Source organism: Entelurus aequoreus, linkage group LG19, assembly GCF_033978785.1.
Source record: "Entelurus aequoreus isolate RoL-2023_Sb linkage group LG19, RoL_Eaeq_v1.1, whole genome shotgun sequence".
In the NCBI taxonomy this organism is placed as follows: domain Eukaryota; kingdom Metazoa; phylum Chordata; class Actinopteri; order Syngnathiformes; family Syngnathidae; genus Entelurus; species Entelurus aequoreus.
Genome location: NC_084749.1, coordinates 12385552 through 12400269, shown reverse-complemented (window position 1 = coordinate 12400269; position 14718 = coordinate 12385552). Strand labels below are relative to the sequence as shown.

The following is a 14718-nucleotide window of genomic DNA, read 5'->3' as shown; positions in this document are numbered from 1 at the left end:
TGGACCTGAGATTTCCGTAAAGTCCCCCGTTCTTTGTGCATTTCTGCAAGCTATTTTCGAGCTTGTGGCTCAACAGTAACTGGACACCATTACATATCCCTATGCTAAGGAACGGGCTGAGGGTCAAAAAGGAGTCAGGAAGCATGCGCGTTTATCGCTTGTTAAAGAAATGATGGCCATTAAAGGAACTTATCGTTAATGCGTTATCGCGTTAAGCCCTAGTTAAAAGTAATCACATGATATCTGGTTTGGACTCTAAACCGGTTTGTACAATTCCATGCAGTACATGAATGAGAGCATCTTCTCCATTCGCTCTTGCCACATCTAATATGGCGGTGATGGCGACGTATGATGAGGCACTTAATGCGGCGTCTACGTATGTAAAGCGGTAGTCCGGTAGGCTATACCAGTGTAATTGTTTCTGTGACACAGCGCAGACCTCAGAAAACTTGAATTTGAAATCCGTTTAATCAGTGACTGGCAATTTTAACAAGTAACATAATTTTTACAAAGAAAAACTAACTTTTAGATAATATTGTATGAAAAAGAGTACAATAGAATGTACTACAACTTGATTGATTGACAACTACAGAAGTTTTATAAAGTAATGTAATAACAACGTTGAAGAGTGGACTTCTACAGTATTTCCTTCCAGTTGCTTCTCTGCCAAACACACGATCAGCAGCTTTTTTATATTTTCATGAATACAAATCTGCCATTTAGATACTATTTTAACACCGTTGGCTGGTGTTATTTACTCCTTCTGCTTGAGAACAATGCAGACTAGCAGTGCTATGCTTGAACTGCTTAACCAAATCGGCGACACACTCGGTGACAATTTTTTTAGTTAAACAATAGATATTATCCGCTTCTTCTTCTCAGTGTCCTTCACACTTACTTTATTTCATTCCCAAAAATCTGTTGTGTCCATATCTCGCTGTAAGCTACTGCTAGCAAGTAAGACACCAAATGTTTTGGTCGGATCTTACAAGGTTTACTCATGCATACGCTACGCCAATTAGTGGTGGGGAGGCTCGTGGCGAGTAAGACTGGATGTTTTGGTTGCAACCTCCTAAAGCATTACAATTGGTAGAGAAACAGCTTGAATCACAAAAAACTTGAAAGCTGGGGCACTCGTATCCAGAGGTACCAATATATATCAATGGGTCAATGCACACAAAAAACCGAGTAGCTTTAGGTATTACTGTCTTATCCACTTAGTAGTAGAACATGAGTGATGTTTACCCAATATTCTGAGGTTTACATGCTTTTAATATGCATGACTTACAATTTGGTTCTTCAGTTGCGTTTACATTGAAAGCATTTTGAACCTAAATTAACCTTTGTTTTTTCTACAGTGGGTACGAAAAGTATTCAGACCCCTTCAAATTTTTTACCCTGTTTCATTGCAGCCATTCGCTAAAATCAAAAAACTTCATTTTATTTCTCATTAATGTACACTCATCACCCTATCTTGACAGAAAAAAACAGAAATGTAGAATTTTTTCCAATTTACTATAAATAAAACAACTCAAACATCACATGTACATAAGTATTGAAGCTCTTTGCTCAATACTTTGTAGATGCACCTTTGGCAGCAATTACAGCCTTATGTCACCTATCTTTGGGCAGTTTTGTCCATTCCTCTTTGCAGCACCTCTCAAGCGCAGTCAGATTGGATGGGAGGCTTTGGTTTTCATCCAGGATGACTGTACATTGCTTCATTCATCTTTCCCTCTATCCTGACTAGTCTCCCAGTTCCTGCCGCTGACAAACATCCCCACAGCATGATGCTGCCACCACCATGCTTCACTATAGGGATGGTATTGGCCTGGTGATGAGCAGTGCCTGGTTTTCTCCAAACATGACGCCTGGCACTTACACCTAAGAGTTCAAGCTTTGTCTCATCAGGCCAGGGAATTTTGTTTCTCATTATCCGAGAGTCTTTCAGGTGCATTTTGGCAAATGTTTTACTAAGAAATGGCTTCCGCCTGGCCACTCTACTATACAGGCCTAATAGGTGGTTTGCTGCAGAGATAGTTGCCCTACTGAAAGTTTCTCCTCTCTCAACAAGGGAATGTTGTAGCTCTGACAGAGTGACCATCGGGTTCTTGGTCACCTCCCTGACTAGACTAAGATGAATGCAGCAATGTACAGAGACATCCTGGACAAAAACTAACACTTTCCCATCCAATCTGATGGAGCTTGAGAGGTGCTGCAAAAAGGAATGGGCAAAACTGGCCAAATATAGGTGGCAAAGCTTGTGGCATTGTATTAAAAAAAAACTTGAGGCTGTAATTGCTGCCAAAGATGCATCAACAAAGTATTTAGCAAAGGGTCTGAGTACTTATGTAATTTTGATCTTTTTTTAATAAATTTGCCCAAAATTTGACATTTCTGTTTTTTCTGTCAATATGGAGTACTGAGTGTACATTAATGACACATACATGTTTTTATTTATTTTACCAAATGGCTGCTATAAAACAAAGAGTGAAAAATTTAAAGGGGTCTGAATACATTCCGTACCCACTGTACTACAAGTCATTTAGTGTTCATTCTGCAAAAAACAATAATGTTTAATACCATTATTAGCTAGCAAATGTTTATAATCACACTTGCGCAGGGGAGCATCATCTGGACCAGTCCACAAAAATGTGTGTTTACATCGTGATGACTTTCACAGCTTTTCTAATGCTGCTTGGTCTACACTGAAAAAATCAGAACTAGACCAAATTCCTGTTTCCATTTAATGTGTGTGGAACAATATCCCTTGTGGATCGTTAACATTTGTTTAAGTCTAAGTCTATGTCTAAATGACCGTTACCTTGAGACATGTTGCCTTGATACTGCCCTCCAGATGGAACGACCGATAATGGCATTCCTGGCTGGTATTGGCTCCCCTTGTTCATCATCCCGCTATCATAACCCTGTTGGCCAACCATGCGATGAGGGGTCGTGGCCGAGGTAGAGGACGAAGAAGTGACGATCATGGTATTGTGTGACTGATGAGAAGGGTTGTGGGAGTGACTGGCCTGTGGAAATATGATTAGTAGTTTGGTCAACATATGTGCTCACATGTTTTTATTCTCTCCCTTCCATGCAGCTTTTACCTTCTTCATGAGGTTGTCGGGTGGGACGTCCCTCCTGCCAAGTGAGTAAGGAACCCACTGATTGCTCCCTGACACACCCTCTTGGTCATTATCCAGCATGGCAGCTTGCTGAGAGGGGGTCTATAAGACAGGATAACACTTGGTAAGATTAAAATCAAGACAAACAAAGATGTGCGTGCACGCCTCACATTTCACCAACCATATAGTCTAAAGAGACAACAGCAGAGGTGTGGACTCGAGTCACATGACTTGGACTCGAGTCATGAATTTGATGACTTTAGACTCGACTTGACAAAATGTAAAGAGACTTGCAACTCGACTTAGACTTTAACATCAATGACTTGTGACTTCACTTGGACTTGAGCCTTTTGACTTGACATGACTTGCTACTTTCCCCAAAACCTAAAGCTTAAAAAGTTATTTGGGAGCGCTCCGTAGCTTTCATTTTGTACGTGTCTGTCTATCAGCGTGTGTGCTGCGTGTCAGCGTGTGTGCTCTCAGTACAACAGCCAATCAAATTAGATCTAGATTGTTTTCATCACACAGCATTGATCCAATCAAATTGCAGGACAACCAATGAACAAGAGTTGTCAAACAACGCGCCAGTGAGAAAGATTTATATCAAAGTTGGTTTCGTTCGGGTATAAAAACTACGACTTGGTCAACGAATTGCCGTATGCAAATCACGCAGTTCGAATATTACAGACGGAGACGCAACAACTTCCAACTTCGTTCGACATTTGAAGTTGCACAAAGAAGGGTAAGTTTTGAATGTAAGATAACGTTTATTGGCTAAGTAACATGACTTTTATTTGCTGTGTAGTTAAATCAGTGAGGCTGTAAACTCACTGCTAACGTCATAACCATAGACATCTTATAAGGGTACACAGCATCGAGCTGGCGCAGACGAGACGCGGGGCCGCCATCTTGGAGTGGTGATCCGCTCCACTCAGTGCAATTCATTTGGCAGGAGCAATGAACTGTCAACGCATTTAATTCATTTTACCTCACTGAATACCAATCATTTTCACGCGCTTTTTTGTCATACGTGTAGCTATGATAACGGACACATGTTTTATTATTCATAGTTTGCTTAACAGTAATAGAATATTATTATACGCTATAAGTGACCAGACGTCCGAGATTAAAACTGGGAATATAATCCCAGAGAAGGGGGGAAAAAACGGTCAGCTATTTTTAAATTGAATAAACAATATGATTACGTTATATATACATGCTACATAAACAATGTATGAATACATTAGATATCTATATATCTTATAGACCGTATCTCTGTTGCTGCAGCAGCAGAGAGTTTATTCTGTCGTGACACTTTGTATTGATATTTTGTATTACATTCTTCCCTTAAATGATCATGTTTACAGTGATTGTTATATATATATTTTTTATGTATGTCGCTTTGGATAAAAGCGTCTGCCAAATACTTAAACATATATAAACACCTGAAAGTCTTTATATCAGCTAAAACCACCAATCTGTTTCACTGGATTCAGAATAAAACCAAATTCTGTTTTACCCAACAATGTTAGTATTTGAATATTGTTACTTGAAGACTTATTCCTGGTTACAATTATACTGTTAAGAAAGTATTGTCTTATATTTTGCCTAAAATGAGAATGCCTTATAATCAATGGCGGCTGGTGAATTTTGTTTTAGGTGGGGCAGAAAGTTTGTAAACCAAACCCCTGTAGGGGCGTCATCCTCCCCCAGAAGATTTATTTGTGATTTTCACATACAAATATTGAATATCTTTGCTCCTTCTCAACTCTGTGGTAATGTTATTTTCATAAAATACAACCAATAGTACATTAATGTTAATCTTACTTGTGAAAAGTAATCCCCCGATTCCTATTTTCAACAGTCCGCTCATTTGAGCAGGAAAACGCTGAACACCAGCCCGGCATCTTTGTTTTCTACCTGTCAACTGTCAGTTTAGGCTGCTCGCCGGCTCCTCATCACCACTTCAAGATGCAAATTGCTCGCGTCACAGCAACCAATATTGCGTCTACTTATAAGATGTTTATGGTTATAACGTCATTTCAAACACGTCAATATGTTGCGTCCACTGCAGTTTGCTACCTTATTCATACTTTTTGTCAAGTGATTTTTTAAGCAGGGTTGCATGAGGTACCTATACGACGTTAGTCAATGTATCACACACAGTAACATAACGTTAGACGGCGGTCAGCAGCACCGTGTATTTTAGCCACCTACAAAAAGACAAACATAGTCAAATAAAGGTCAGTTAAAATATATACTATATTAAGAATATGTGTACATATTGCATAGGGCCCTGACATCTAAAAAGTACAACTCTGTTCATTGTTATGTTCATGTATTTGTTATGTTTTTCATGTGTACGCACACATCAACACATACAGTATGAGATGAGATCAATGAGATAAGGTAAGAACAGAATAGAAACTGCTGTGGAACTAGTTACAATGCAATATGCCATGGAAATACAATGTTAACACTTTTGTACAAATAAGTACAGTTGCACTTGATTTTGCAAATGTGTTTATTCTGTAAAGGAATGAGTTAAATGTTTTAAATTGTTTAAACTATTAAAATGACTGGTTAATAGTGCTATTATGAATTGCAATGTCAGTACTATTTTCTTTCCTGCTATTTCAAATGCACTTGTTTTAATAAATAAATACAGCGGTTTAAAAGCATACACAATCTGTGTAAAAATATTAGTCTGTGGTCAAAAGGACTTGAAAGGACTCGAAACTCAAAATGCAGGACTTGTGACTTGACTTGAGACTTTCCAGTCTTGACTTTGGACTTGACTCGGGACTTGCCTGTCTTGACTCGGGACTTGACTCGAGACTTGAGGGCAAAGACTTGAGACTTACTTGTGACTTGCAAAGCAATGACTTGGTCCCACCTCTGGACAACAGTATAAAAATGAAACTTGAATATGCTTTAGAGTAGTCCGTGTGTACAGAAATCCCTTGCCACAAAGCCAGTATTGTCGCTGTCGTGTTGGCAACGCAAGTGAATACCAAGAAAATGTTGTCTTTCCCAACATGGTCTAGGCTGGGCAGGGGCTGTGTGAGCGCTGCCTGTGTTCTGTCAATGTCTGCTATACAACGCTACTGAGCATGCGCACATACACAATATTTCAAATTTTTGCAGAGAGAAAAATACTAATTGAAAGCAGTTGCCTCGTGGACAAGTAAGTAGTGATTTTAAATGATGTATCTTCTGACCAGCAAGCATGTAGACAATTACAGCGTGAGGAAGTTCACATTGTATATTAACGGACAGTAAGCATGTAGACAAATACAGCCAGAGGAAGTTCACATTGACGCAAACAATGGTATGGCTTACATTTTAATTTTAATCACGTTTTACCCTATTGATAGCTTTTTTCGAGGAAGCAGCGAAATTCGACAGAACACTGGCACTGGATAACTGCGGTTCTTTAAGGAAAATGTTAATTCCAGCATGTACTGTGACATTTTGAAGTATCGTCGTTGCGGATACTGGGCCACATTGCAGTATTCCAACATGATAACAACCTCAAACACACCTATCTGGTTAAGGAAGGTGAAGGTGAGACAATAATAACATTGTATTGAGAAATTTCAATCTATACGACTATCCAAGCTACACTGACTACACTTAGTCATTTCTTATTGTTCCATGACAATATACAAATAAATGGTTTCTAATATGTAGGAGTGTACTCACTTTGGTGAGATATACTGTACATACTGTATGTTCCCTTGATTTTGTCTGTCTATTACTGTAATCTAATCACTCTGGAGCCTCACTTCAGTGCAAGTGTGAATACCAACTATACCACCGCACCGATACAGCGGTTATGATGTCACCAAATGCAATCATAACCAGGCGATAGTCAGCAAACCCAACAGAAAGAAATAACCCAAAGATAACAGTTCACTGCAAGCCCAGAAGTAAAAATACAGTATTTTTTTAACATAAGGGTCGTGTTGCTCATTACACATCTTTGGCTATGTGTAAAATCTTCATATAATATACATCCCTTTTGTTACATCTCTGCTAGTAGAAGTCCACCATTACCAAACAAAGGCCTTTAAAGCATGTATAATGTTCTTTTATGTCATGTGTGAGCTTTGTCACGCAACGTAGACGTAACATACATGGCTAGGGATGTAACGGTCAACATTTTTAGCCAACGATTCCGATCTGATTTTTTGGCCTCAGATCCGATGCGTTTTCGAGTTCCAATGCGATACTTTGACTATAGATTATAGAGCGGAAAGTTATTTTTATCGCAAGTAACCAAAGTAAACACAATAACATATTTTCATAAAGCTTATCTTATTAAATTTAGATTGTCCTATTATTGTTGTAAATCAGATGATGTAATAAATGTGTGGTTTTTGAATGCTACATACAATTTTTTTTTAACAAAATAATGTGGCTAGAGCACAATACCTAAACAAAAGCAGAAACTACTATTGGCTTCTATTTAAATCATGTGGGTTATGCCCTAAAGCCTTGCTGTACCCAGATACTTATTCCCTGTGTTTGTAAACACTAACAAAAACACCAAAACATTATTTTGTAATAATAAGAACAAGACATTATTTTTTTAATGTAATCCTTTTAGTATCGTTTATACTGTATTTTGATACTATATTTGGTATCGATAGTATTGACATCCAGATCGATCACCCCTACTTTACATTGAAGCTTTAGCGTTTAGCTTCTTGTGTCGTCCTGTGTGTGTGTGCGTGTGTAACATGCTTAATCCTTCCTTTTCCTTTAGTACTCCAGTGATAATGATATATGGAATAAACTCAGTTTAGTTTCCGCCATGGTGGTGAGGATTAGCATCTTAGAAGTGGCTTCAAACTGTGGACAAATGACAAGCTATTGCAGCTTGCTCGCAAATTCTAACTGTTCTGGCAAGACAAGCACCCTCCTGGAATTCACGCAACTCCTGCATGTGTGTAACAAGAAATCCGGAAATGTAATTGTGTCTATGAGCGTACATCCCTTTAGAATAAATCTGTCACGTGAGTACAGTTGTGCCTCGATTGGGATATCGAGCTTCGATGCCGTATCGAGGCGCAAATTTATGCATATGTACAGTATGCTTACAGTGACTGAGCATCATTTAGTCCGCTGACAAAAAATAAACGTGAACGCTAACCTAATTGCACTAAAGTGTGTACTAAATATATTTTCAAAGTTTTTTGTCTGGACAAGTTCATCGCACCCTAGAAGTATTTGTCATCAGTACAGTATACACCTTAGTCACATTTTAACCAGTTATTACAATTGTCCTGATTGTGTTTGTTTAATAATCCTCAGCTACTTAATACTTAATACTGACTGACTGGTCACTATTATAGGATTTTGCAATGAGAGTGTGAAGGTACGTCACGCTCAAAGTTAGAAATAAAGATCCACAAAAATGGTTGACATTGACATAGAAAACCAATGCCTGTGACTATTGTGGGTTTGTAAGTTTACATAATGCTAAACTGCTGTACGAGATAACTTAGTTGTTGCCACCATAAACATTGACCTAAAGCACCTAAGTCAAAGTCAAGGCCCGCAGGCTAGATCCGGCCCGCAAATTAATTATCTATGGCCCCCGGAATGATAATTTATTAGTATTAGAACCGGCCCCCAGGCCACAGCCGCCTGCTGCTGTTTTGCATGCACCAATACTCCATCAATCATAAAAATGGGGTACCACAGTAAATTTTGGGGGTCCCACTTTTTTGTAAGCATTTTGAAAACAAATGATAAATGTATGCATTACCCTGTTATATCTCACATTCTATATTGTGTTTTGGAAAAAGGTTGTCATAAACATTACTTGATTCATTCAAAAAACTAATACAAAAGAAAACACATTTTTATGCATATGTAAATTTATATTATATTATATTAGTTATAAACATTCATTCACTTTCTTCTTTCCTTCATGGATCTAAAATTTACCGCTACCAGTATTTAAAAAAAATATTTTTATTGTAATATTTTCAGAATGTGTTTGTTCTATTTTTGGCCAAAGTAAGACAAAGATAATGATCTAAAGTTGTCTTTATTTTTTTGTTTTAATGCCATGATTTTAGTAGTCCGGCCCGCGTATGCACAGATTTTCCTCCATGCGGCCCCTGAGCTAAAATTAGTTTGACACCCCTGACCTAAAGGCTAGCTGAAATAAATGTGATTTTGATTTGGCTGACCATTATTTAACTTCAGTCATTAACAGTGCAACAGGTCTTCATGATTTATACGCATTCATACAGTAAAGTACCAAGGGCTTACTCTTTTGATTGATAATACTCACAGCAATAGCAGATGGAGGAGGTGGTAGTGGCAGCCAGCGGCCAGCAGGGGGCTCATGCTTAGTGTTATTGTAAACGTTAAAGTTCAAAGTGCCGCTGCGCCCCTGGCCGTGACCCCCGCCCTGACAGAGCATGCCCAGCGTGAGAGTATTGTGCTTTAGGACACCACTCTGATTGGAGAAGACAACATCACGTAACATGGGTGAATGGAGAGAGATTGGGGGGAGCAGGTTGGAGCATGGTGAGGACACACTGAGCTTTACAAACATCAACAACACTGATAAGAAACACAGAGATAGTGCAGTTGCTGAAAGCACAGAAAAATGTTAGCTCGGGTTCAGTGATACAAACAGTGAATATTGTGTCATACAAGCAACGATTGGTGGACAATGTAATTTGCCGCTTAATGTAAATGTTGTTATCTTGCAATACTGAAGTCAGAATTATCTCCTCAAGTCATCTCCCTTGTACTGTATGTACTCAAAAGGATGATAAATTAGTTGTATAGAACAATAAACTCTGACTGAAACTTTGAGTTGTCTACTTTTTTTTTTTTTTTTACAATTTTAAGCATACAAACAAACTAAGAACAGGTAGTCCACAGAAAAAGAAGATTTCGGGCATAAACAGAAAAGGTGCAACTAATTATTGTAGCAACTTCCTAAAAATCAAGGGAAACTTACTGATGAACACAAATTATATTATTCATATATCATCAAGAAGTTGGACATTACTTATATAATCACTTCAATAGTTTGTGTTGGCTCACTATTTGGAATGGTCAAGTAACTGTCACACATCTTCCACTCTGTTATATCTCTAATCCTACTGACAAGCACAAGTGTTTACTTTTTCACACTAGCTAAAGGGAGCCTTCTTGTCAAAATTATCATTAACAAAGTAATTGTATTTTAAGTAGATCCCCGCTATTTGCAGGCATTACCTTACAAAATCTTTAGCAAGCTGTGAAACAATACTTATAATAGAAGTGCCCATTAAAAAGCCCTAAAAATGCCTATTTTTGATACCCCAGGGGTCTCAAACCACAGCCCAAATTTTGTGACACTCTGCCTAATTTCCAAATTGGATGTAATGACAACCCAGGCACCCTGGGTGACTAAAAGTCAAATATATTATGTCAATCTTGAATCCTACTTGAAAAAAAAAATTTCCTTTAAGCAAGCTGAAGTGCTTCCTGGGTACCTCAACAGTGTCAAAATATATATATTTTTACATTAAATTGTACATTGACTGTATAATGACTTAAGGCCAACCATAGGTCAGGGTTACTATAGCTGCTGGTAAAAGTAGTTAATACATTTAGTCACATGGTTGAAACATGATTCTGAAGTGAATACTTAGTATGGCCTATAGCAGGGGTGTCCAAAGTGTGGGTGTCCATATGCGGCCCGCAGTTCAAGTTTTTTTGGCCCGCGGCATATTGTCGAAATAAAATCAGACAAAAAAACAACAGTAAAAATGTAAGCATAATAAGCAAATATGGTAGCTAATTTTAATACAAAGCAGACACATTGTTTTATTTGCACATTTATGCCTGTTTTAGATTCTTTTTTTTTCACAAAATAAAATATCAAAACGGCCCCCGCATGCTTTGACTCGTCAGTGTGCGGTCCTTTGTGGAAAAAGTTTGGACACCCCTGGCCTATAGCCTCACTCATACAGTGGTCCCCAGGTAAATTGAGTTTTAGACCCCTGCTCTAAAACCTTAATCTTAAGAAACAATTATAGGCATACAATATACAGTACTGTATTTAAAAAGGACCAATGATGATTTTTCCTCCATTCCTCTTTTTTGACTTATAAATGTTGTTACAATGTTGGACACTCGTGGTAAACAATGCCAAGCCTTAAAATAAAATTGAATGCATTTGGGCATGAGCTTGCACACAGTTTTGGATGTGTATGTTTGCAGGGTTTTGCAGTCTTTTTTTTTTTTTTTTTTTACAGTGGGCCATTTGTGACGTCAAAGATCGACGACAGTATTCATGTGGTCATTATTGGACATGCTGTGTGGGCAAGCCTCCTCCTCCTTTGCTGAGCGAGACTGCTGCCGCTGGAGCTTCCGTATATTACTGCTGGTTTCATTTACAAAGATTATTATTATGGCTGATTACAAAAATAAATACAAATAAAATATACGAAAAACTGATGAAAAATACATTTACATACAATTACGCATTGCTAAAATAAATAGATTCTAACTAAAATAATAAATAAATGATAATAATAATAACTTAAATGTAAATAAAATAAACTGTTGATACATTTTATTTGCATATGAAAATACAGCTTAACCACTTTAGTCATCATTTTTGCGCTTAAGAAGTGTTGTCTGTCTATCTGTGTTGGCCCTGCGATGAGGTGGCGACTTGTCCAGGGTGTACCTTCTGCCCGAATGCAGCTGAGATAGGCTCCATCACCCCCCGCCACCCCGAAAGGGACAAGCGGTAGAAAATGGATGGAAGAAGCTTCTCTACGACTTTAGCTCCAGGTCTTTTCCGTGTGTGTGATATTGTCATTACTGACACAAGTGGTGGAAAAGTGTATTACAACTGAGTATTGCTGCGGCCCATACAGACCACAGCTGAAAAACAGATATTTTTTGGCGGCATTCACGGCCCAACAAACCCTATGGTTAAGAAACACTAAACTAGACCAAAAGGAGGTGAATCATCATAGGTCCCCTTTAAAAATATGCAGTTATAACACACGTCTTGTCTAAGCCTCTTCCTGCTGGACAATGTTGAGTGAAGGGACCTGTGAGACGGCACCCTCTACTGGACTCATAGCTGCAGCACTCATTTACTCTCAGATGATATTGCCACAAAACCATCCATCCATCCATTTTCTAAGTTTCTATTTAATTTACTACAACAATTGTTAGCATAGAATGCCGAATCGCAAATAGGCATGGGATCAACTGGATAAATAAAGGATTACAACAACCCGTAGGCTCACTTTAAATTTTCTTACCTATGTGACTTTTTGTAGTACTCAGTACTCTTAGTGAGTCTATTTTGAATATGAACTGGTATCGAAACAAGCAATCAAAATAATAAAATATCCGTAGTTTTCACAAAGTATGTATTATTGGCATATATCTCAACATGTGATTTTGAGATATTTCTCACAGTAGTGAGTGTGCAGTATTTTGCGCTGACAGGGGGTGACAGTGTGGAGTGGACACACGCATGCAGCCGGACATATATCTTGTCAACTCTATAACACAAACAACGTACATAGATACAGACATGGCGGGCTTCTATGTGTCGTGTATGCTCTGTGTGCATGTGAGTGTGACCTCCCTCGTGCGCACATCCTTTCTACATACCCTGTCCAGGCGCTTGGCCTCTATGTGCCTGAGCAGCTGTTGCCTCCAATCTGCAGGCATCTTGGACGTGATGTCTTCAGGCTTCTGCGGTACCACAGGTCTTACTTTGATGGTGTCATCTAAAGGCTTCTCTGGGCAGGTTGCCAGAGTGTAGTCGGGAGGCATCTTCTCCAGCAGGGCGGCCATAGTGGGACGAGCTGACACCGGACGTGCCTGATGGTCAAACAACAGGGAAAAGCTTACAAAAGATGCTGTTATGAGTATACTATCGTTTGCATATTTAAGTATAGTAAAGGTGTATAAGAAACTTATCTACTAATCTCCTGCGCAGAGGATTGCATCTCTTAAATGAGCAAACTAGTGAGAGGAAATTCATTAACGGCAGGGGTGTCAAACTCATTTTAGATCGGGGGCCACATGGAGAAAAATCTACTCCCAAGTGGTCCGGACTGGTAAAATCAACATCACAATAACTTAAAAATAAAGACAACTTCAGATTGTTTGCATTGTTTAAAAATAGAACAAACACATTCTGAAAATGTACAAATCATAATGTTGTTGGGTTTTTTTTTACACTTACATGCCGGATAAAACCTGTTCGTATTCTATCTGTGTTTGTTGTTATTTATACTTTCTGAATAAATTATGTGATAATGTTCATTAGTCAACTCATTGGTGTTAATTTTCAATCTATCAAGATAAAAAAATTATATTAAAATCTAATTACAGGATGTTATTTATGTAGTTTGCTCATTTTCCTTGACTGGTGCACTAACATCATGTGGTTTATTAATTTGTTCTACATATGTAGCATCATCTACAAAGATACAAAGAATTGCTAGTGCGACATCTAGTGGACACATTTAGAACAGCGGTTTCTTTCATTCAAAAATTTCGGTTAATTTTTATACTTAACAAACTCATCCCGCGGGCTGGATAAAACCTGTTCGTACGTTTGACATCCCTGATTTAGAGTGTCTGCCTTCATGTAGTTTCAGAATACATGCTGATTATCAGAACGGCCACAATATGGGGAGGAGAATATGCAAATATAATCATTCAGCACACGCAATATTTACCATATTTAGCACGTGCGTGCAAACTGGCACAGTTAGGCACAAATGGTTGTGAGAAAGGAGGCGATCACATAGCAAAGACACATGACTGAGAGAAAATCCTCCGTCCTACTGTACGTGTGTGTCAAGATATTTAAAACTAATTTAACTGATTTGTTTTGGTGTCTGCTTGCATTTTTTTAATAGCAGGTGTCAAAGTCGTTTTCACTGAGGGCCACATCGCAGTTATGTTTGGCCTCAGAGGTCCGTTTCTAACAGTGAATACTATTATGACAATTTTTTAATGCATTTTATTTGTAGATTTTTTTCAAAACAAAAATGTAAAAAAAATATGGTGAGTTGCATTAATTTCTCCTCAAAATGTAGTGTTTATTACTGTAAATGGAAAAACAGTACTGCTGTTTTTACGGTAAAAAAAGGCAGCTCTGTTGCCAGAATTTTACTGTAAAATTTACATTATTTTTTACTGTAAATAAAAAAAAACTGCAATTTTACAGTTACATTTTGGCACCTGAGCTGCCATTTTTTTAAAAATTTTTTTTACCACAAATCAACAACTGCCAAAACGGCACGACAGTTTATTACATTAAAAAAAGTACTGTTTTTTTCATTTAGAGAAAAATGCTGTAAAGACCACAGTAAATTTCACAATTTTACAATGAAATCTATTACTACTTTTACATTGCACAATTTGATGGATAACTTGCTTTGAAATCATTATCATTAGTATTTATTTCGATTTAAAAAAATGGTTTGAATGTTTGATAATATATTTTTGCATAATTAGACAATATTTAAGTTAACATAATTTGCGATTACATGGAGTACATATATTTTTTTTTCTCCCAAAATAG

At 37.8% G+C, this 14718-nt stretch overlaps 1 protein-coding gene and 1 long non-coding RNA gene across 16 annotated transcripts in view; one reads left to right on the top strand and one right to left on the bottom strand.

The window, feature by feature from the left end:
* The window catches only part of LOC133635120 (uncharacterized), a 54215-nt gene extending 51250 nt beyond the window's left edge, over positions 1-2965 (top strand). Inside the window, exon 3 of the long non-coding RNA XR_009822016.1 lies at positions 2858-2965. This is a non-coding gene — a long non-coding RNA (uncharacterized LOC133635120). The remainder of the gene's footprint in view (positions 1-2857) is intronic.
* The window catches only part of LOC133635116 (leucine-rich repeat-containing protein 7-like), a 396315-nt gene that overhangs the window by 18118 nt on the left and 363479 nt on the right, over positions 1-14718 (bottom strand). For 12 of the 15 annotated variants that reach the window (XM_062027903.1, XM_062027904.1, XM_062027897.1 and 9 more), the window contains 4 exons: positions 12789-13001; positions 9439-9606; positions 3111-3230; positions 2825-3032 (listed from right to left, as the gene is read on the bottom strand). In XM_062027903.1, the coding sequence (XP_061883887.1) occupies positions 2825-3032; positions 3111-3230; positions 9439-9606; positions 12789-13001 (709 nt within the window). The remainder of the gene's footprint in view (positions 1-2824; positions 3033-3110; positions 3231-9438; positions 9607-12788; positions 13002-14718) is intronic. The other 3 variants (XM_062027905.1, XM_062027911.1, XM_062027912.1) reach the window with 1 other exon arrangement.